The sequence below is a fragment of the Theobroma cacao genome, chromosome 6, assembly GCF_000208745.1.
Source record: "Theobroma cacao cultivar B97-61/B2 chromosome 6, Criollo_cocoa_genome_V2, whole genome shotgun sequence".
In the NCBI taxonomy this organism is placed as follows: Eukaryota; Viridiplantae; Streptophyta; class Magnoliopsida; order Malvales; family Malvaceae; genus Theobroma; species Theobroma cacao.
Window position 1 is genome coordinate 24,387,526 of NC_030855.1, and position 23,075 is coordinate 24,410,600.

At 35.2% G+C, this 23,075-nt stretch overlaps 4 protein-coding genes across 4 annotated transcripts; all 4 read left to right on the forward strand.

The window, feature by feature from the left end:
• LOC18596952 (bifunctional riboflavin kinase/FMN phosphatase) lies at positions 321 to 3,624 on the forward strand. Its single transcript, XM_007025729.2, has 10 exons — positions 321 to 616; positions 955 to 1,141; positions 1,229 to 1,359; positions 1,434 to 1,503; positions 1,618 to 1,683; positions 2,245 to 2,399; positions 2,493 to 2,588; positions 2,834 to 2,985; positions 3,069 to 3,152; positions 3,237 to 3,624. Exons 1-10 carry the CDS (start codon positions 547 to 549, stop codon positions 3,360 to 3,362), a joined length of 1,137 nt encoding a protein of 378 aa, XP_007025791.2. The 5' UTR covers positions 321 to 546; the 3' UTR covers positions 3,363 to 3,624.
• LOC18596953 (telomerase Cajal body protein 1) lies at positions 3,862 to 7,571 on the forward strand. Its single transcript, XM_007025730.2, has 14 exons — positions 3,862 to 4,146; positions 4,233 to 4,295; positions 4,376 to 4,431; positions 4,528 to 4,608; positions 4,693 to 4,766; positions 5,005 to 5,087; positions 5,410 to 5,516; positions 5,602 to 5,744; positions 5,838 to 5,885; positions 6,432 to 6,484; positions 6,702 to 6,786; positions 6,873 to 6,939; positions 7,035 to 7,145; positions 7,343 to 7,571. Exons 1-14 carry the CDS (start codon positions 3,944 to 3,946, stop codon positions 7,405 to 7,407), a joined length of 1,239 nt encoding a protein of 412 aa, XP_007025792.2. The 5' UTR covers positions 3,862 to 3,943; the 3' UTR covers positions 7,408 to 7,571.
• LOC18596955 (putative FBD-associated F-box protein At1g61330) lies at positions 15,299 to 20,816 on the forward strand. Its single transcript, XM_018122860.1, is given in 5 exon segments — positions 15,299 to 15,401; positions 16,183 to 16,422; positions 16,425 to 16,594; positions 19,959 to 20,093; positions 20,345 to 20,816. Coding segments are annotated over 5 exon segments (1,011 nt in total). The 3' UTR covers positions 20,708 to 20,816.
• LOC18596958 (F-box protein SKIP27) lies at positions 21,620 to 23,075 on the forward strand. The gene is made up of 3 exons (XM_007025736.2): positions 21,620 to 22,247; positions 22,355 to 22,429; positions 22,529 to 23,075. The coding sequence occupies exons 1-3, from the start codon at positions 21,966 to 21,968 to the stop codon at positions 22,724 to 22,726; spliced, it is 555 nt and encodes a 184-aa protein (XP_007025798.2). The 5' UTR covers positions 21,620 to 21,965; the 3' UTR covers positions 22,727 to 23,075.

Sequence of the window (23,075 nt, forward strand, 5' to 3'; positions counted from 1 at the left end):
CTATGGCATTTGCTTTAAGACATAAAGCTGACGTAAAAATGGAATATGTCTTAGCAGAAATCTCCAAGAGAAGCTCCAAATTCAATCAGGCCGGTGGTGGGTTCTGTGATTCTGTCATGATTTGTCTCATTTTTCCTGATTCTGAAACCAGAAACCATGTTCTTGAAAATTTTGGATTTTTTTTCTTTTTAAGGGATAATAGTCATCAACATCAAGACTATTACAAAATTCGCTCTGACAAAAGAATAAAATAAAGAATGGAGGAAGGGGCAAAAGGGGTAATAAAGTGGATTATGATAAATGCTTGTCGAAAGGCTAATGGTTCTCCCTAGCCGGACAGAAGAACCCAAAAAAAACAAAAAAAGAAAAATTCTTTGTCGATTTCCCACTCTCTGGGCACCACAAATTACCAGAGACGGTGGCTCGAATAAATTGAACTTACCATTCTCAATCAACTAACCCCACTTCTCTACTAGTTATAAGACGTGCTTCCTTCCCTTTCAGAGATATTATATTCGTGATTAATGTTTGATCACTAAAACATCGATGGCCAATCCTTTAAAGAAGTTGGTTTCATGTGTCATCCTTGATTTGGATGGTACACTTCTCAACACTGGTAAGCTTTTGCTTTACAGTTACTATGATTTTTTTTTTAAATTTGCTTTTTACTGCAAGGAACATGTTATTGGTTGATAGCTATTTTTCTTTGTTTTCTTTTGTAATACATCTCCAGATTACCTACGTTTGGCCTGAATTCTGTGAAATAAAAGAAAAATAAAGTTTTGGGTACTCTGATTATGGACCCAATACTTCAAAAACATTTGAGATTATTGCTTTCTTGAAGTTATGCAACTATCTGCTTCTCATTCGTTTCGGGTTCTAGAGTTTGATTTTTTTTTTGAAAGTTTAGAGTTTAATTTATATAGTGATGATTTGTTTTCAATCTCGTGACAGATGGTGTAGTAGGCGAGGTTTTGAAAGGTTTTTTGGGTAAGTATGGGAAACAATGGGATGGAAGAGAAGCTCAAAGAATAATAGGAAAAACACCATTGGAAGCTGCTGCAGCTATTGTTGAAGAATATGGGCTTCCTTGTGGAAAAGATGAATTTCTCGCGGAACTCCATCCTATATTCTCTGCTCGGTGAGTCAGGTTTTACGTGCTCGCTGTTAGATGTTGATGTAACCGGAACTAGCGCAATATTAAGGCTCTTATTTATAATCTTTGTAGGTTATGCAACATTAAACCTCTTCCAGGTGCCAATCGGCTACTTAAACATTTGAGTGGTCATGGCGTGCCTATGGCTTTAGCTTCAAACTCTCCAAGAGGAAACATAGAATCCAAAATTTCTTATCACCAAGGTTGTTTTCATAGGAACTTCTAGCAACCCTCCAAGATATTATTAGAGCTGTCTGTTCATCATTTCCCTTTGCAGGTTGGAAGGACTACTTCTCCGTCGTTGTTGGTGGTGATGAAGTGACCGCAGGGAAGCCAAATCCTGAAATGTGAGTTGCATTATGATCTTGTGTTAGATGTATTTTCTGTAATATTAAAATAAAATTCTAACTTTGTTGGTTTTACCTTATCAAATTCTAACACTCTTGGTTTTCCTATTAAAGATTCTTGGAAGCAGCTAAAAGTCTAAACACCGAACCTTCAAGTTGCCTAGTCATTGAAGATTCTATGTAAGCGACCTCCATTTTTATATAAGTATTCCGGCTAATATGCTTTCCCATTTGATGATGCACGATTAGTTACATTTTCCTTTTCGGAATAAATAAAGTTCATTTATTCCTAAATATTCTCTGGTGGACTGATTTAGCTCTTGGGAATATATAGCCTGATGCCTAGAAACCATTTCTTTTTATGTAGTAATTATTCTTTGAAGCAATTCATCTGGACACTTGCGTAAGTATCATATATTCACAATAGCAGCTGGTATTTTTGCTGATGTTGTCAGTATTTCTTTCTTAAGAGAAAATTGTAGCTCTAATTAATTGAAATGGAGGACATCATAAAAAGAAAAGGAACTCTGGCTACCTCATAACGCTACTGAATTTTATACTGTAGTAGTCCTGTTAGCAGAGCATTTGAGCACAACCTTCAGTATGCCTGAGTACTATGTGGTCTTGTAATGTTTTAGATACTTTGTTTTTCTAACTAATTAGCACATACATTGTTTAGATGAATAGCCATAAGCATAGAACATAGATTTTATCTCTAATACTAGGAAATGGCCATTTCAGGCCAGGTGTTACAGCTGGTAAGGCTGCTGGAATTGAAGTGGTTGCTGTGCCATCTGTTCCAAAACAAGCTCATCTTTACACCTCGGCAGATGAAGTGATCAATTCTCTGCTTGATTTGCAACCTGAAAAGTGGGGCCTACCTTCATTTCAAGATTGTAAACCTCTGAAGCCTCTATCTTCATCTTATATCCTGTTTAGTAACTTTTACTCTGTAAACAATCTTCATAAGAATATTTTTGTGATTGCAGGGGTAGAGGGAACTTTGCCAATAGAACCCTGGTATATTGGTGGTCCTGTCATTAAGGGATTTGGTCGTGGGTCAAAAGTACTTGGAATCCCTACAGGTAAGCTGTTCTGGTTTGTTAAGCGAGTATGCATTTGTACATTACTTGGCCTTCGAGTAGTTTTCAAAGGAAATCAAAGTTAGAGATCTCCCTGTAACTCACAGATCCTAAACACTTAAAGAGTCTTTGAGCTACCTTGCTTTGATGTGACATCAAGATGTTTGAACTTGTTCAGATTCATTTTTCATTTCCTCCTCTGTTATTCTTCATATTCTGCTCTCTTTTTATCCTTTTCTTGTTTCCAGCCAATTTGTCAACAGAAGGCCATTCAAGTCTCCTTTCAGAACATCCTTCAGGGGTATATTTTGGTTGGGCTGGATTATCTACAAGAGGTGTTTATAAAATGGTCATGAGTATCGGTTGGAACCCGTATTTCAACAATGCTGAAAAGACTGTAGTGAGTGCAATATTAACTTGGATGATAAACTGCACAAGTCTTTTCTTCTACTCTTTTATTCCTAAATTTAATTCATGCTGTAGGAGCCATGGTTGCTTCATGAATTTAATGAAGATTTCTATGGTGAGGAATTGCATCTTGTCATAGTTGGCTATATTCGACCTGAGGTAATGGTTAGCATGCTTAATTTTCCAGTTCATTTTCCTGGCCATACTACTACGCATCGTTCTAACAAGCTTTACATGCAATAGGTTAATTTCCCATCCCTTGAAAGCCTGATAGCAAAGATTCAAGAGGACAGAAAGATTGCAGAGACTGCCCTTGATCTTCCCTTGTACTCAATACACAAGGACGACCCATATCTAAAAAGTTCTTAGCATAGGGAATGCAATCATTCATGATTTACTGGATTTTCATAACTTCCTTTGGTGACAAATGCACCTATTGGGAAGGACACTATTGTTTCCTTATTTCGATCAAATAGGTCAGTCCCAATAAACACAATTGGCATGAAGCAATGCCCAGTAAGGCAGAACGATTGATAAAGATCATGTATTTCCTTGTTTATTTTTTTCAATTACTATATACTTGTATTGGGAAACAATGAAGAAATGCAATTGTTTTTGGATTCAATCTTTATGAGACTAAGCAACATACATCAAGTTGTTAATTTCTTATATCATCTGGCATAGTAGCATGAAAATGCCATTTCCTCAAATTAATATAGGCATAAATGCTTAAAAGGCTCTTGAAGTTTTTATTATTTTCAATTAAATCTCTATACTATTTTGAACAACAAAGAAAGTGTTGGGGCAACCAATGCAATTACACTAACCTACAGGGTTTTCCTTCAAACTTTTGTCAAACATCTTAGGGACGATGTCTGCCTTCCTTCATTTCTGCGAATAAAACACCGCTATAAGCTCCTCTTTCTCAAAGCTTAATTTTTGGCGGCAAAATGGGAGAAGAGGAACGACAAGAAGAGAATCAGCAATCCAACTCCCAAATCGAACTGACAGAAACCTCAGAATCTACAAACCAACAAGGACACGACTGGCCGCTTAAGATTAAGTTCGATGTTCCTCCGTACAGAACCTATCACTTCCATAAGCAGTTCAGAACCGGTCCGAACCCTAACAATTTTCTCAAAGGCGTCAAATGGTATTTTTTATTGCCCCTTTTGCCCGTGCTACCATTTTCTTTTTACTTTCTTTTAGTTTTGAATTTTCCGGGTTTGGTCTTTGTAGGTCTCCTGATGGCTCGTGTTTTCTCACCAGTTCTGAGGATAACACTCTTCGCCTTTTCTCCTTGTAATTCTTTTCTTCTTGTTCATTTTTTATAACATATTTTTAGTATATTTTCATTTTTTTAATAAAAAAATTGTTATTAGGCCGGATAATGGTAGCAGTGATCATGTTACCGCTTGTTCTTCAGCCTCTGAAGAAGGTAAGGAATAGCATTTTTGCAAATTAATATCTGAGAATGAGAATTCAACGTGGCTCTTTTGAGAGTTTAACTTGTGGTTTTACTTGTAATGTACAGATTCCTATAAGGCAGAACTTGTTGTAAGTGAAGGGGAGTCTGTGTATGATTTCTGTTGGTATCCATACATGTCAGCTTCAGGTGCTTTGGCAGTTCTTTTATTATGTTATTAGGATTGGACTTTGATTTGCGGTTAAAACTTATTCCTATGTGACCGTCAAACAGATCCAGTTACCTGTGTGTTTGCTACTACTACTCGTGACCATCCAATTCATCTTTGGGATGCTACTTCTGGCCTGGTAATCATCCGTTTTGCTCACATATTTACATCTTTTGAATAAGAAATAATTTTATTATTACATCCTTTGATAAAACTTGATGATCTCATTGCATGTGCAAGAAGCAGGCCAGGTTGATTAAAACCTTTTGCATCGATTGCATAGATTTTGGGTGGTCATTTTGCTTTGTGTTTTTTTTTTTTTTTTAATGTAGAATCTATTTTCTTTTTCACTATATTTGGTTTCGTAACTTTTACAGCTACGCTGCACATATCGAGCTTATGATGCTGTGGATGAAATAACTGCTGCCTTTTCAGTTTCATTTAATCCTGCAGGGACTAAGTAAGCAAAACAGTGAAATTGTCATAATTTGCTTGATGTAATTTTTTGTTGTGTCAAGTGTTTATGTTATGAGGTTGAAAATTTTCCTTGAGTTTTTGAAAAAAAAGAATCAATTCCGAAACCTATATTGCTAACCATGGACCATGTTTATAGCTTTTGCCATATTGTTTATGAAAATCTATTATTATGTTGTTACTTTGGGGGGATTCCTATATATACTCTCCCAAGAACTTTACTTGTTGCATAGGCATTTTCACTGGGTTCCACTGATGGACCCAACAACATTCTTATTGCTTTCTCTAATTCTTCTTTATACTTGTAGGGTATTTGCTGGGTACAACAAATATGTTAGAGTGTTTGATGTACATCGTCCTGGTAGAGATTTTGCACAGTATTCAACACTACAAGGAAACAAAGAAGGTCAAACAGGTAATTTTCTGAACTGAGCTTGTTGATGTTCCTAGTGAAACTAAAGCAAAAGCATTATTGTCCTGATCTTACTTACTCATTGCAGGTATTATATCAGCAATTGCTTTTTGTCCTGCTCACACTGGAATGCTAGCTACAGGATCTTACAGCCAGACTACTGCAATCTATAGGGAAGACAATATGGAGCTCTTATATGTTTTGCATGGCCAAGAAGGTGGGGTAACGCAAGTAAGTGAGCATTTATTGTCATTCACTTGGTTTTATTTATGATATCAACAAGGAAAGGCAAAGTGTTTTCATTGTTTTTCACCTTTCATTCAGGTGCAATTCTCAAAAGATGGAAATTATCTATATACTGGAGCTCGGAAGGTAACATACTGTACATATTCCTCATTCCATTTACAACCAATGAGACAAAAGACAAAGAGTTGTTTGCCCTTTTCTGGTTCTTGGTTCTTGAAAAATAGAATCATTTCTGAATGTTGATGTCAATGATGGCTCACTGGATCCCAGAGATGTTTATACCAGCTCAAGTTTATTGTTAATTCAGTAAAATTCATGTTTAGATCAATGCCAATAAAAGGTGGTTGTCTCTCAAAATCAGCCTAAAATTCTAAACTCTAGTTCAATCCTTTTACCTAGATTTAACCCACCAAAACTTTAAATGGAATCTTTTGCTAGGCCATTTTCAAAATATCCCCCTAATGAATAATTATAGCAGCGTTTGGTATAATTTGTTGTGGTACCTGTGGATTGGTAACTACACACCAATACCTCTGTCTGCATTTTATGAATTAATCTTAATCTTTCTTTCCCTATAGGTTTTTACTGAGGAAAGTTGTTACTGGTGTAATCAATGCATGCATTTTATTTTATTCATAAAAGTTAACAGTGTCTTTTATCAAATTTATTTAGGATCCTTATATTATGTGCTGGGACATAAGAAAAGCTGTTGAAGTTGTGTACAAGTAAGTAATTTAATCTTATGGACGGTACTGCAGTAGTTTCTTCCTTTAAGAGGACAATAAAACAAGAAGGAAAATTGTATATGCATTCAGGAAAAGAAATTCATTTTGAGCAATCTGAGTACCCCAGAAAATAAATCTTTATCACAGGTACACATACGATTTCAATGCCATTGTCATGATAAAATTCCCAATGATCTTCTTTGTACCTTGTTTTTAGGTTATACAGATCATCTGAAGATACCAACCAACGAATAGCTTTTGATATTGAGTCATCTGGTCGACATCTTGGTACAGGTGGTCAGGTAATTTTCTTTGTTCTTCTATCTCTATTTGATCGAGTGCAATCAATAATTAACTGTTTCCTAATTTCTCTGAAATTTATTTTTAGGATGGTCTTGTTCATATCTATGATTTACAAACTGGGCAGTGGGTATCAGGCTTTCAAGTTGCAGCTGGTTAGACATACTACATTATTTTAGGAAGAATCAGATTCGTTTTTGCTTATCTTGAGCATGGTCTGTTTCTTACCAGTTTTCTATCTAATCTGCAGACACTGTTAATGGTTTCTCTTTCCACCCATTCCTGCCAATGGCTACCACTTCATCAGGCCACCGAAGATTTCAAATGCCTGAGGATGACAATGAGGATTTGCATTTGAGAGGTACTTCCAGTCACATCAATGATCAAACTTTCTCTTTCCTTTGGGATGCCTTATGGCCAGTTCTTCCTGTCGGTCTTATGTTATCTTATTCTGGTTTTACCTTTTCGCAAATACTTGAGTATCATGACGAAAAATTGTAATGCTGTTTTTAGACATAAATGCTATCCGTCAATGATTTCATTCTCTATTGCATGTAGGTGACGAAAATTGTGCTTCTGTGTGGAGTTTCTCTTACGATTTTACTGCTGGAGAACAATGTTGAACATGGGTCATTTTCGCAGTCCATGGGCTTGGACACCATCCCCCATCGTGTAACTATGTGATTTCCATTCTTCAGTGTCATTTTCCTTTTCTTTGTACCTTCATCACGTTTATTACAAACAACTAAAACAGTTAGTTTCAGCAAAATCTTTTCTTTTCCCTTCATCAAGTGATGGTTTTAGCTTTCAGAATTGCTAATTTGCTATTAACAAAATGCTAGTCTAGCAATCTGTCTCTCTCTTCCCACTGGACATGACATACGCCATAACATAGCACGATGTTGTCCCAAAGCTGTTGGAGATTCGCAATCAGTATAGAAGAGTAAGATCTCTTATATAAATTGATACCCTGGTGGACAAGAAAAGATATTGTGATCCTCTGCCTCTTGAAGCTTTTGGCTTATAATGTGAGAATAACGGGACGATGAACCTGCTGGTTCAAATAAACTTGTCTCAATGCCTTGACTATATTCCTCTTGCATTCTTTGCTATACAACACTGCTAATGCAAAAATGTGGGTGAATTTGGAAGTGAATCCCCAAACCGGGCATTGCCCCATGTTTGTCATCTTATAATGGCATTATCAGATTTCATACCACCTTCAGCATGAGATCATAGGGTAAGGGAACGGGGTTGCTCAATTTTGAACCCAAGCTGATGTTTCCGAATGGTCTAATTATCATTAATTTTTTTAGTGAAAGGATTATTTAAAAAATAAGAGAATTTTAATTTGATATTTGAATTTTATAATTTCGTCTATGCATGTGACGTGTACACAATATGTTAATATAGTATATTATAATTAATTTGATTTGGTGATTATAATCAAATAAAAGCACTAGATAACGCGGTTTTGACATAGCTTGTAAAATGAATATGTCAAACGTGCACATGTTTTATAAATAGTCCTCACTTATTCTTGTAAACGGTAAATTTCTTCACACAAGTCAAAACTCTTTTCATTTTTTTTTCTAAAGTGTCGACTTTTTTCTTATACAAGTCAAAACTCTTCTCATATTTTTTTCTAAAATCTAGATCCTTCGCTATTTATCTCTTAATTTACAATCATTTCTTGACACCATGCTTTTCACTTTCGTGCCAAAATTACTTCTCTTGGGTTTAGAGAATTTTTTTTCAAAGCAAATCCTCTTTTCTATGTATTTTCTAATCATTTCTACATATTCTCCAATCATTAAGAGAGGCTCAATTGGATCTTCGTCCGGAAGTAATCTAAATTCCCTATTGAAGGCTGTAGGGAAAATTTGATTCTTTATGCTTTGCTCCGTTCATCAAGGGAGATTTAATTAGATCGCCATGGAGAAGGGAACTAAATTTCAGATTGAAAAGCAGACACAAAGAGATTTTTTTTGTAAAGGTTCGTACATGATTTTCGAAATTAATTTACGAAGATTTTACTCTTTTTAATTATTTATGTATAAAAAGTTTTGCCTCCTTCTCAAAATTATATCACAATAATTTTTTATAATAAACTTTTACACTGTTCAAAATATTGTATATTGAAAATAATATGATTGTTTTTAAAATTTTATGTTTTACGATATTTGATCATCATGTGAATAGTTTTAAATCTTCAGTGATAAGATCGTCGTGGTGACTAAACCATTGTAATAAGATTGAAAATACATGAACATTACCCACATTAAATGACTCCATTGGAAAAATTGGAAGCATAATCTGAACATATTATGTTTCCATATTAGCATTTCCAAATATAGAAAATTATCTAAAACTTTTCATCCTTCCATATATAAGAATCTAAAAAAAGAATGTTGAGACAAATATGGTAAAACTAGATATGAATTATAAATTTCTTGGATGCATTACCTTTTTTGCTCAAATAATTCATTTAAATCATTAATAATAGATTTTATAGTAAGTAATTTACTTTTACTTGCCAAAAATATCATGGATCTAACATGGAAGTGGCTTACGAAGTTTAGAATGGCAGACTCAAAACGACAGCATCATCGACTTTGTCTTGTGTAAAACGACGCTGGTCATTGCAACATTTGTATGCAGTTTCCTTGTAGAAGAGCCCTCCACGTTTGACTGAGGTCTGATCTATTTTAATCCATCAGAGAATTGCAGAAATGGTGACCCATACTATGGAAACTAAATCTACTCCAGACACACAGATTCAAAAAATCAAAGGTAATTTAATGAAGAAATATTAAACCTAGATCCTCCTTACTTTATTTGGTTTTCTTTTATTTTTTTGGAAATTAGGAAAAGGAGATTTAAATCCTATTCTTAAAACAGAAGATCATGCACTAATCAATTGGCTAAATGCTCATGTGCCTTCTCCTATTTAAGTGAAGCTTTCTTCTAATGTTTTGATTCAACCAGTGTCTCCATTACCTATTGATAATATTCAATTGGTAGTCATTTTCATAGAATTTCTTGTTTTTTTCTTTTTATAATTAGGAGAAAGAGGATTCCAATCTTATTTTTTAAACAGAAAATCATACACCAACCAATAAATCAAATTTCTTGTTTCCCTAGCTATAAAAGAAGATCATTTTCCCTTTAAAGCAATCAGTAGTATGTTTGAGCCTATAGCTATGGCATCTCTAGAAATTGGGAACCTGGAAAAGCGAAGAAAGAAAAACGAGACAGAAAGCTTAGGTGACCATGGTCATAGTCCACATCCTGGAAATGTTCAAGGTAGAACTACTGTCCAGCCTCTCTCTGGTTTCCCAGATGACGTCCTTGCAAAAATATTTTCCTTTTTGCCTATCAAACAGGCAATTCAAGCTTCAACAAAGTCACCAAGATTCAAGCAATCTTGGCTCTTTGGTCAAAAACTGTGTTTTGACAAAGATTTTGCTCAACATCACAGCAGTTCTATCATGAACATTTCCAGGATGTGGACTATGACCGTGGTCACCTAAGCTGTCTCTCTCGTTTTTCTTTCTTTGCTTTGCCTGGTTCTCAATTCCTAAAGACGCCATGGCTATAGCCTCAAATATACTGCTGATTGGGAAAGTTTTTTACTAAAGAGCCAAGATTGCTTGAGTCTTGGTGACACTGTTGAAGCTTGAATTGCCTGTTTGATAGGCAGAAAGGAAAATATTTTTGCAAGGACGTCATCTGGGAAACCAGAGAGAGGCTGGACAGCAGTTCTACCATGAACATTTCTAGGATGTGGACTATGACCATGGTCACCTAAGTTTTCACTCTTGTTTTTCTTTGTTGGGTTTTCCAGGTTCTCAATGCCCAGAGATGCCATAGCTATATGCTCAAACTATCGGGAATTTCTCTGGCTAGTACTAACATATATATTGCTCTAAAGGGAAAATGATCTTACTTTATAGCTAGGGAAACAATAAAATCGAATAAACTAGCTACCAATTGAATACGATCATTACCAAATAGATATAACATTGAATCAAAATATCATAAGACAGCTTCAATTAAGTAGGAGAAGAGAAAACAAATTAAGGAGGATTTAGGTTCAACTTATATTTCTTCATTACATTACCTTTGATTTTGAATCTTTCTGTATAGCGCAAATTTAGTTTTCATAGTTTGGATTATCATTTATGCAATTCTTTGCTGGATACAAATAGATCAAGCCTCAATCAGATGTGGAAGGGCTCCTCCACAAGGAAACTGCAGATCAAAGTTGCAGTGACCAGCATCGTTTTACCTAAGCTAAAGTCATTGATGTTGTCGTTTTGAGTTTATCATTTAATATAGGAAATTTTGATGCATTTTCAATCTTATCACAATGATCTAGTCACCATGCATGATGATCTAATCACTGAAGATCTAAACTTTTTCACATTAAGATCAAATATTGTGAAGCATAAAAGTTTGGAAAATATTCACATGGAAAGAACACAAAATTTTGGAAGGAATAATTATTTATGGAAGACTGAAAAGTTGTAGAAATTAATGATTTTTATCTGTTGTCAACATTTTTGTCTCAAGATCAAATCCAAGCTTTTTATAATTAGGTAATATACTTCCATTTGCCAACAATATCAAGCATAGAATATGAAGTGGGGTTAAGAAAGGACCGTCTCAAAACGACCGCATTAGTATCTTTGGCCTATGTAAAACGACGCTGGTCACTACAACACTGATCTGCAGTTTCCATGTAGAATAGCCCTCCCATGTCTAACTGAGGTCTGATCAATTTGTGTCCAGAAGAGGCCTATGTTTATACCAGCTCGAGTTTATTGTTAATTCAGTAAAATTCATGTTTAGATCAATGCTAAATAAAGGTGTTTGTATCTCAAAATCAGCCTAAAATTCTAAACTCTCGTCCAATCCTTTTACCTAGATTTAACCCATCAAAACTTTAAATGGAATCCTTTGCTAGGCAAAATGTCCCCCTAATGAATAATTATAGCAGCGTTTGGTATAATTTGTTGTGGTACCTGTGGATTGGTAACTACACACCAATACCTCTGTCTGCATTTTATGAATTAATCAGTAAAATTAACAAGAAGGAAAATTGTATATGCATTCAAGAAAAGAAATTCATTTTGAGCAATCTGAGTACCCCAGAAAATAAATCTTTATCACAGGTACACATACGATTTCAATGCCATTGTCATGATAAAATTCCCAATGATCTTCTTTGTACCTTGTTTGTAGGTTGTACAGATCATCTGAAGATACCAACCAACGAATAGCTTTTGATATTGAGTCATCTGGTCGACATCTTGGTACAGGTGGTCAGGTAATTTTCTTTGTTCTTCTATCTCTGTTGATCCAGTGCAATTAGTAATTAACTGTTTGCTAATTTCTCTGAAATTTATTTTTAGGATGGTCTTGTTCATATCTATGATTTACAAACTGGGCAGTGGGTATCATGCTTTCAAGTTGCAGCTGGTTAGACATACTACATTATTTTAGGAAGAATCAGATTCATTTTTGCTTATCGTGAGCATGGTCTGTTTCTTACCGGTTTTCTATGTAATCTGCAGACACCGTTAATGGTTTCTCTATCCACCCATTCCTGCCAATGGTTACCACTTCATCAGGCCACCGAAGATGTCAAATGCCTGAGGATGACAATGAGGATTTGCATTTGAGAGGTACTTCCAGTCACATCAATGATCAAACTTTCTCTTTGCTTTGGGATGCCTTATGGCCAGTTCTTCCTATCGGTCTCATATTATCTTATTCTGGTTTTACCTTTTCGCAAATACTTGAGTATCATGACGAAAAATTGTAATGGTGTTTTTAGACATAAATGCTATCTGTCAATGATTTCATTCTCTATTGCATGTAGGGGACGAAAATTGTGCTTCTGTGTGGGGTTTCTCTTACGATTTTACTGCTGGAGAACAATGTTGAACATGGGTGATTTTCGCAGTCCATGGGATCATGGAAACCATCCCCCATCGTGTAACTATGTGATTTCCATTCTTCAGTGTCATTTTCCTTTTTCTTTGTACGTTCATCACGTTTAATATGAACAACTATAACAGTTAGTTTTAGCAATATCTTTTCTTTTCCCTTCATCGAGTGATGGTTTTAGCTTTCAGAATTGCTATTAACAAAATGCTCGTCTGGCAGTCTGTTTCACTCTCTTCCCAATGGTCATGACATACGCCATAACATAGCACGATGTTGTCCCAAAGGTGTTGGAGTTTTGTAATCAGTATAAAAGAGTAAGATCTCTTATATAAATTGATATCCTGGTGGACAAGAAAAGATATTGTGATCCTCTGCCTCTTGAAGCTTTTGGCTTATAATGTGAGAATAACGGGACGATAACCTGCTGGTTCAAATAAACTTGTCTCAATGCCTTGACTATATTCCTCTTGCAATCTTTGCTATACAACACTGTTAATGCAAAAATGTGGGTGAATTTGGAAGTGAATCCCCAAACCGGGCATTGCCCCATGTTTGTCATCTTATAATGGCATTATCAGATATCGTACCACCTTCAGCATGAGATCATAGGGTAAGGGAAAGTGGTTGGTCAAATTTGAACCCAAGCTTATGTTTCCGAATGGTCTAATTATCATTAAGTCTTGTAGTGAAAGAATTATTTAAAAAATAAAGAAATTTTAATTTGACATTTGAATTTTATAATCTCATCCACTCATGTGATGTGTACACAGTATGTTAAATGTAATATATTATAATTAATTTGATTCCGTGGTTATAATAAAAAAATATCATATATATATATTTGTATAATACGGTTTTGATACAACTTGTAAAATGAATATTTCAAATGTGTACATATTTTACAAATAGTCCTCACTTATTTTTGTAAACGTAAATTTCCTTACACAAGTCAAAACTCCTCTCATTTTTTTTTTTAAAGTGTCGACTTTTTTCTTACATAAATCAAAACTCTTATCATTTCTTTCTCTAAAATCTAGACCCTTCAATATTTATCTCTTAATTTACAATCACTTCTCGACACAATTCTTTTCACTTTCGTGCCAAAATTACTTCTCTTGGGTTTAGAGAATTTTTTTTTCCAAAGCAAATCCTCTTTTCTGTGTATTTTCTAATCATTTCTACGTATTCTCCAATCATTAAGGGAGGTTCAATTAGATCTTCGTCTAGAAGTAATCTAAATTCCATATTGAAGGCTGTAGGGAAAATTCGATTCTTTAGGCTTTTCTTTGTTCGTCAAGGGAAATTTAATTAGATAGTTGTGGAGAAGGGATCTAAATTCCATACGCAATGAGATTCTTTTTGTTAAGGTACATACATGATCTTCGAAATTAATTTTAATCTTTTTAATTATTTATGCAAAAAAAGTTTTGCTTAATCAAAATTATATCACAATATTTTTCTATAATAAACTTTTACACTGTTCAAAATATTGTTTCTTGAAAATAATATGATTGGTTTTTAAATTTTATACTTTACGATATTTGATCTTCATGTGAATAGTTTTAGATCTTCAGTGATAAGATCATCGCGGTGACTAGATCATTGTGATAAGATTGAAAATACATGAACATTACCCACATTAAATGACTCCATTAGAGAAATTGGAAGCATAATCTGAACATATTCTATACTTCCATATTAGTATTTCCAAATATGAAAAATTATCTAAAACTTTTCATCCTTCCATATATAAGAATCTAAAAAAGGAATGTTGAAAAAAAGTGGTAAAACTATATATGAATTATAAAATTCTTGGATGCATTACCTTTTTTGCTCAAATAATTCATTTAAATCATTAATAATAGATTTTATAGTAGGTAATTTACTTCTACTTGCCAAAAATATCATGGATCTAATATGGAAGTGGCTTACGAAGTTTAGAATGGCAGACTAAAAACGACAGCATCATCAACTTTGTCTTGTGTAAAACGACGCTGGTCATTGCAACATTTGTATGCAGTTTCCTTGTAGAAGAGCCCTCCACGTCTGACTGAGGTCTCATCTATTTGTATTCGGCAGAGAATTGCAGAAATGGTGACCCATACTATGGAAACTAAATTTGCTCCAGACACACAGATTCAAAAAATCCATGCTCATTTAATGAAGAAATATTGAACCCAAATCCTTCTTACTTTATTTGGTCTTCTTTTACTTTTTTGGAAATTAGGGGAGGAGATTTAAATCTTATTCTTAAAACAGGAGATCATGCACTAATCAATGAGCCAAATGCTCAAGTGCCTTCTCCTATTTAATTGAAGCTTTCTTCTGATGTTTTGATTCAACCAGTATCTCCATTATCTGTTGATAGTAATTAATTGGCAGCCATTTTCATAAAATTTCTTTTTTTCTTTTTTATAATTGAGAGAAAGATGATTCGAATTTTGATTTTTAGACGAGAAATCATTCACCAACTAATAAATCAAATTTCTTGTTTCCATAGCTATAAAATAAGATCATTCTCCCTTTAAAGCAATCAGTAGTATATTTGAGCCTATAGCTATGGCATCTCTAGGAATTGAGAACTTGGAAAAGCAAAGAAAGAAAAACGAGAGAGAAAGCTTAGGTGACCATGGTCATAGTCCACATCCTGAAAATGTTCAAGGTAGAACTGCTGTCCAGCGTCTCTCTGGTTTCCCAGATGACGTCCTTGCAAAAATATTTTCCTTTCTGCCTATCAAACAAGCAATTCAAGCTTCAACAGTGTCACCAAGATTCAAGCAATCTTGGCTCTTTAGTCAAAAACTTTCCCTTTAGAGCAATCAGCAGTATATTTGAGGCTATAGCCATGGCGTCTCTAGGAATTGAGAACCTGTTGGGAAATTGCGGAATTGTCTCTAAAGAATTGCCCAAGACCTAACCCAATCAATAGAATAAAGAAAGAAATCAAGCACACCCACAAGAACACAAGAATTTACCTGGTTCGGTCTTTTAATGGCCTACATCCACGGGCACAACAACAGAGAAAAATCCACTAAGAGAAAAATCAGGAGATTACAAGAACAGCCTCAAACTCATAACCCTTATCCCACGTACACCTAAATCACTCTATCTAAATCTAGGTTATTATTATTTTTTAACCCATAGGGTCCTTTTATAGTATCAAATACAAAAACCTTATCCTAATATAATTAGGAATCTTATCCTAATAGAATTAGGAATTGTTATTCTAATCTAACTAGATTTAAAGACTAATTTAATAAGGTAACTAATTTAATTAGAAATAAACAATCCTAATTAAATCACAATTCAAGACTATCCTAACAGAACCAGGGGAAGCAAAGAAAGAAAAACAAGAGAGAAAGCTTAGGTGACCATGGTCATATAGTCCACATCCTGAAAATGTTCATGATAGAACTGTTGTCCAGACTCTCTCTGGTTTCCAGATGATGTCCTTGCAAAAATATTTTCCTTTCTGCCTATCAAACAGGCAATTCAAGCTTCAACAATGTCACCAAGATTCAAGCAATCTTGGCTCTTTGTTCAAAAACTGTGTTTTGACAAAGATTTTGCTCAACATCGTAGTCGAAAGGAATTTATGAAGATTGTCAACCGTGTTTTTGATCTCCATCTGCGGCTAAACATTCAAACTTTTAGTTTGTTTTTTGATCCAACAGGTGCTAAGAAACTGTTGAGAATTGGATCCAAACGTCAATCGCCAAAGGGGTTGAAGAGCTCGACTTGAATTTCACTCTGGCAAATGTCCTTTACAAGATCTCTTCGGGTTTTGATGATGTCAAGACGATGAAAACCCTGAAGCTATGCCGCTGTGATCTTGAGCTTTGCCACCTTTTCAAGGTCTGACTTCTCTGCGAACTCCTACTCTAACCAAGATTAAGATTGCTGCAGATTCCATCAAAGCTGTGTTCTCCAACTTCTTGTCTCTCGAGACTTTAGAGTTGGTACAGTGACGTGATATTGATCACTTTGAGATTTCGGCAGAAAATCTAAGAAGCTTTAAGGCCTTAAAAGTGGGAGATTGCTCCCATCTACGTAAGATTGAGATCAAGCCGTCAACTGCACGCTCATTTTATTATAGAGGAGATATGACATTATTCAAATATCGAGTTAAATTTCAATTACATGATTTGATTTTTGAATTTAAATCCTTTTAATTTGATTAATTTAAGATATTTTAACCTGTGAAAAATTTGTTTGATCAATGGACATAAATGTTTCGTTTCATATTGTTCAGTTTCAGACATTAATATCAACTATGAATAATTATTTTTAAAAGTGAATATGTTAAATTGTAAAAAATTTTAAATTTTAATATTTAAAATGTATATAAATATAAGCATTTCGGATCATATAAAAAGAATGAACATTCATATATGAATATTATTTTGTAAATAATTAAACTTGCTTACGTTAATGAAAAGCCTTTCCAAATACGGGCATGCGAGAGAAAATGGGCAATATCATATAGATTGCAGTATGTTGCTCCTACCATGAACGCCTATAGTTCCTTCAGGCTCCCAACCAAGCGCAAGGGTCGCTTATCAAAGAACCTCGGGGATATATCCTATATTCAACAAACAAGCCAAGGAAAACTTGTCAAAGATTATTTATATTCATATATTCTAATGATATCAATGAAAAAGAAAGACCACAAATACGAGAATCCGAATGCATCGAATCACATATCTCAAGAAGGGTACTGCTAGTAGAGAGAACACGAACATGCCAGAACTCATGTAAATAACCCCCTTTCTTGAAGAATCTTTCAACTCTTTTCTGGAAGAATCTTCTTCTTAGAGGCTTGAAATCGAGAATCAAATCATGTAATTGAAATTTAACTCGAGATTTGAATAAGATCATATCTCTACTGTAATAAAATGAGCATAAAGTTGGAGACTCAATCTCAATCTTACGTAGATCCGAGCAATCTCCCACTTTTAAGGCCTTGAAGCTTCTTAGATTTTCTAACGAAATCTCCAAGTGATCAATCTCACGGCACTGTACCAACTTTAAAGTCTCGAGAAACATGCAGTTGGAGAACACAGTTTTGATGGAATCTGCAGCAATCTTAATCTTGGTTAGAGTAGGAGTTAGCAGATTAGTCAGACCTTGAAAAGTTGGCAAAAGCTCAAGATCACAGCGGCATAGTTTCAGGATTTTCATCGTCTTAGACATCATCAAAACCCGAAGAGATCTTGTAAAGGACATTTGCCAGACTGAAATTCAAGTCAAGCTCTTCAACCCCTTTGGCGATTGACGTTTGGAGCCAATTCTCAACAGTTTCTTCAGCACCTGTTGGATCCAAAAACAAACGAAAAGTTTGAATGTTTGGCCCCAGATGGAGATCAAAAACATGGTTCGATGTTGAGCAAAATCTTTGTCAAAACACTGTTTTTGACTAACGAGCCAAGATTGCTTGAATCTTGGTGACACTGTTGAAGCTTGAATTGCCTGTTTGATAGGCAGAAAGGAAAATATTTTTGCAAGGACGTTATCTGGGAAACCAGAGAGAGGCTGGACAGCAGTTCTACCATGAACATTTCCAGGATGTGGACTATGACCATGTTCACCTAAGTTTTCTCTCTTGTTTTTCTTTCTGGGGTTTTCCAGGTTCTCAATGCCTAGAGATGCCATAGCTATATGCTCAAACTATCAGGAATTTCTCTTGCTAGTACTACCATATATATTGTTTTAAATTAAGGGAAAATGATCTTACTTTATAGCTAGGGAAACAATAAAATCTAATAAACTAGCTAGCAATTGAATACTGTCATTACCTAATAGATATACCATTGAATCAAAATATCATAAGACAGCTTCAATTAAATAGGAGAAGACAAAACAAATTAAGGAGGATTTAGGTTCAATATATATTCTTCATTACATTACCTTTGAATCTTTCTGTCTAGAGCAAATTTAGTTTTCATAGTTTGAATTACCATTTCTACAATTCTCTGCTGGATAGAAGTAGATCAAGCCTCAGTTAGATGTGGAATGGCTCCTCCACAAGGAAACTGCGGATCAATGTTGCAGTGGCCAGAGTCGTTTTACCTAAGCTAAAGTCACTGATATTGTCGTTTTGAGTTTATCATTTAATATAGGAAATTTTGATGTATTTTCAATTTTATCACAATGATCTAGTCACCATGATGATCTAATCACTGAAGATCTAAAATTATTCACATGAAAATCAAATACTGTAAAGCATAAAAATTTGGATGTAATTCACATGGAAAGAATACAAAAATTTGGAAGGAATAATTATATATAAAAGAATGAAAAGTTTTAGAAATTTATGATTCTTATCTGTTGTCACCATTTTTGTCTCAAGATCAAATCCAAGCTTTTTTTAATCAGGTAATATACTTCCATTTGCCAACAATATCAAGCATAGAATATGGAAGTGGGGTTAAGAAAGGACCGACTCAAAACGACCGCATTAGTAACTTTGGCTTATGTAAAACGACACTCGTCACTACAACACTGATCTGCAGTTTCCTTGTAGAATAGCCCTCCCATGTCAGGTCTGATCAATTTGTGTCCAGAAGAGGACTGCAGAAATGGTAACCCAACTATGGAACCTAAATTTTCTCAACGCAAGAAGAATTAAAATCTAACGTAATATAATCAAGAAACATTGACCCTCAATCCTCCTTAATTTGTTTTGTCTTTTCCTATTTAATTGAAGCTGCCTTCTAATATTTTGATTCAATGGTATCTCCATTTAGTAATGATAGTATTCAATTGGTAGCTAGTTTATTAGATTTTCTTGTTTCCCTAACTAGAAAATAAAATCCTCCTCCCTTTACTGCATATAAGTCGTACTAATTCGTAGAAACAGAAACCCAAGTTTTTTCTGATGGTTTGATCTTATGGCGTCTCCTGGAATTCATGAGAACCTGGAAAACCCACCAAAGAGAAACGAGAAAGAAAATTTTGTTGACGAGCCTATCTTTAGTTTCCCAGATGATGTTCTAATTGCCTACATCTTTTCGTTTCTGCCTATCAAACAGGCAATACAAGTGTTAACAGTGTCAGCAAGATTCAAGCAATCTTGGTTGCTTGAATCGGGAATTGTGCTTTGATGGAGGTTTTGCTAGGCGTCACAGTCGAAAGGAATTTCTCAAGATTGTCGGCCATGTTTTTGATCTCCACCTGGTGTCAAACATCCAAACGTTGAGTTTGTTTTTTAATCCAACAGGTGCTGAAGACACTGTCAAAAATTGGATTCAATCGTCAATCGTTAATCGACAAAGGAGTCGAAGAGCTCGACTTGAATTCCTGTCTAGCAAGAATCCCTGACAAGATTTCTTCCCATTTTGAGGCCATCGGGACGGTAAAAACCCTGAAGCTATGGAAAAGTGTTCTTTAATTTTTATCCTGTTCATGGCAGGAGCAACATTTTGCAATCTGCATGATATTGCCCATTGAAAAAGCTTTTCATTGATGTAAGCATGTTTAATTACTTACAATTTAGCATTTATATTGAAAATTTAAAATTTAAAACATTTAGTAAAGTATGTAATTTTTTTTATATGATCGAAATGTTTGTATTTATATATATTTGAAATTTAAATCATTTTACAGCTTAAAAGATTTTCTTTTAGGACTCGACCATATTGGGAAGACAATCTATGTCCATTAGTTGAACAGCATCCTCAGCTCTTAAATTGCCTTCAATTTATCAAACTGGAAGGTTTCAAGTCCGGAGATCATGAAATAGAAATGGTGAAATATTTGTTGCAACGAGCCACAGGTTTGGAATGTTTGGTTCTGGTTTCTCCCAACACTAATAAATATAGGAGCATCTCTGCTGGGAACGAACCAATGTGTAGGAAGATTTGTCAGGACTGCGACATCTCTCCCAAAGTTGTACATTTCTATGGTCATAACGTTGACAACAGCCCTGCTCCCCAGCATTCCAGGACCTGGCATGATGACGATCTGTAATTTGGATTCTCTTGCGAGTTAAGGTCAAATAGTTTAGAAGCAGTGATTTCTTTGGTGCGTTAGATGTCTGTCTTCAGTTTGGGTAACACCCCAATGTACACTTTTTCTAGCACTGTTCATGTGGCTTGTTTATCACTTTGTCTTGACCCCGTGGGCCGAAGCTTCCAGCTGGTTCATCACTTTACCTTTACCTCCATTCGGGCGAAAATTGAGGGGAAAAAGTATTTCTTTACAGTACTTTACGGCCATGGTTTTGACGTGTGTTGACCAATGAATGGATGGCCCCATCGTGCAAAACCAGCAACAGCCGTCTGCCTCCAAATTAGAATCGTTGGTCAAAGATATCATCGGCCGGCTGTTTAATCCCTTCACTCACCGACTCGCGTGTACGTCCGAACGAAACTCCATCCGCTGAATATCACCAAACTCTGATCGACCATACACGTGTTCCATCCAACAACCAATAAAGGAGCTGCAAGCCTGCAACGACACCGTGACAGTCACTGTAGCCATATCCCCACCCACAAGTGGACAAAAAAACAGAGAAACGTGTTCAAGAAGCGGACGACAAAGCCGACTTAGACCGACCATTTATCTCCACGTCATCTCCAGGCAACAACCCAAGTAGCTTCCCTACCTCCATCTAATTTCTCTCCACGTGTTCTTTCCCAACGGCTAGTTTCGAATTTAACCGCCAAAAGTGACTATATTAAAATATCCCCCAACGCACACGAGGAGGGAGAAACAAAAAGATTTACGGTGTTGTTCATAGGAATTCTCCAGTAGTTTCTGGCGGTAAAAAAGAAAAATTAAAAATTAAAAACGCGTAGCTTTATCCCTTTTTATTTTTAAATTAAAAAATATATATTTTTTAATTTTTTTTACCGGTATATAAGGAGAAGTTCCGGTTTCTAAAGCAACTCTCTGTGTAAGGCAGTTCTTTGTTTCCCTTCTCACCAGTGAAGCAACAGTTATCTTCTCTCAAATTTAGGGTTTATATCTTCATCCCTATATCTAAGGAAAGAAATCCCAGATTCAGTTTGGGTTTCAGTATTGTTCTGCTTCTATAAAGATCGCTTTCTGGTTTTGTTCTGCTTGTCAAATTTCGGTATTTTCAGAAACTGTTTCTAGATTCTGCTCTCTGTAGATTCCATTATTTTGGAGTGAAAATCTAATCTTTGAGTTTCTTTTCGTGGGGGGTTTAGATTCAGATTACTAAAAGAGTTTTAGCTTTTGGAAAATTTGGAGTGAGTTTGTTATGGAAATGGCTTCCGGCAGAGTATACCGTAGTCCTTCACTGAGGTTGACGCATGGTGGTGTGAACGAGGAAGAAGAGTTAGGGCTTGGGTTTGTAAGATACACTCGCGGATTGGGGAGGAAAAGGATTGAAATATCGAATGAGATGGAGGAATCTTTGCCTCTTGATTCTGCGACCGAATTTCCATTGTTGAAAAGGCAATGCAGTGAGAGAATGGTGATGATGATGATTGATGATTACCATGAAAAATCTGCTCTTGAATCACTTCCTCAAGATGTACTTGTAAGTACTAAGAATCCCAAAGTTTCAATTGTCTTTTAGTAGTTTCTATTTTTGGTTTGTAAGATTGTGATTGATTGGAAAGATCTTTTTCTTTCTTATTTTTGCAGATTAGGATTATTTGTGGTGTGGATCATAAAGATTTGAAGCAACTTTTTAATGTTTCTAAATCAATCAGAGAAGCTGTGAGTATAATGCAGTTTAATTTGGATTATAAGTTTCTCATTCTTAGCTATTCAAAGCTGATTCTTTTGACTAACATCATTCTTTTCTTTTTCCCTCAGACTGTGATTGCAAAGCAGTCGCACTTTGCTTATAGCACACCAACAAAGATCAAGGCTTTTCGAACTTCAATTGATTTTGAGGAATCAAGCAACTTAGATGATATTGAAGCTCCAAATGCACCGAAGCTCAAATTGCGGTTTCAAAGGAAAATCAACAGAAGAAAGCTGGCTGATATTTCAGTGGCATTGTTTGCTTGACACGGAAAATGATTAAATTTTGTAAATAGCTTGTTTTTGTTGTAGATTTAAAGGGGGGTTGATTAGTGGATCTGCTTGTTGGATCTTTGTACATGGGTTAGATTCTTGACAAGCCATTTCTTCAAATGTTTTGTTGAAGATGGTGGGGTTTCCTGGCTTGTTTGTATCTTTGTGTACATGAGAAAGAAAGGGAGATCCCAGATTTTCGGATGTATTTGTTTGGAGGGCAACCTTGACCCTTCTGATGTGATAAAGTTCAGATTTGAGGGTGTACAGCTGATTCTGCACACTCTTTTATGCATAATAAGATAAGGAATGTAGAAATATTTCCTGATGATTTATTGATTCA

What these genes read in the sequence shown, in the direction of transcription:
- LOC18596958 (XM_007025736.2), top strand. Translation starts at nt 21,966, where the DNA reads ATGGAAATGGCTTCCGGCAGAGTATACCGTAGTCCTTCACTGAGGTTG. An exon ending in CACTTCCTCAAGATGTACTT is followed by an intron (nt 22,248 to 22,354) that starts GTAAGTACTAAG and finishes TTATTTTTGCAG; the next exon opens with ATTAGGATTATTTGTGGTGT. An exon ending in CTAAATCAATCAGAGAAGCT is followed by an intron (nt 22,430 to 22,528) that starts GTGAGTATAATG and finishes TTTTTCCCTCAG; the next exon opens with ACTGTGATTGCAAAGCAGTC.
- LOC18596953 (XM_007025730.2), top strand. Translation starts at nt 3,944, where the DNA reads ATGGGAGAAGAGGAACGACAAGAAGAGAATCAGCAATCCAACTCCCAA. An exon ending in GGGATGCTACTTCTGGCCTG is followed by an intron (nt 4,767 to 5,004) that starts GTAATCATCCGT and finishes TAACTTTTACAG; the next exon opens with CTACGCTGCACATATCGAGC. An exon ending in ATCTTGGTACAGGTGGTCAG is followed by an intron (nt 6,787 to 6,872) that starts GTAATTTTCTTT and finishes ATTTATTTTTAG; the next exon opens with GATGGTCTTGTTCATATCTA.
- LOC18596952 (XM_007025729.2), top strand. Translation starts at nt 547, where the DNA reads ATGGCCAATCCTTTAAAGAAGTTGGTTTCATGTGTCATCCTTGATTTG. An exon ending in TGGTACACTTCTCAACACTG is followed by an intron (nt 617 to 954) that starts GTAAGCTTTTGC and finishes ATCTCGTGACAG; the next exon opens with ATGGTGTAGTAGGCGAGGTT. An exon ending in CATCCTATATTCTCTGCTCG is followed by an intron (nt 1,142 to 1,228) that starts GTGAGTCAGGTT and finishes TAATCTTTGTAG; the next exon opens with GTTATGCAACATTAAACCTC.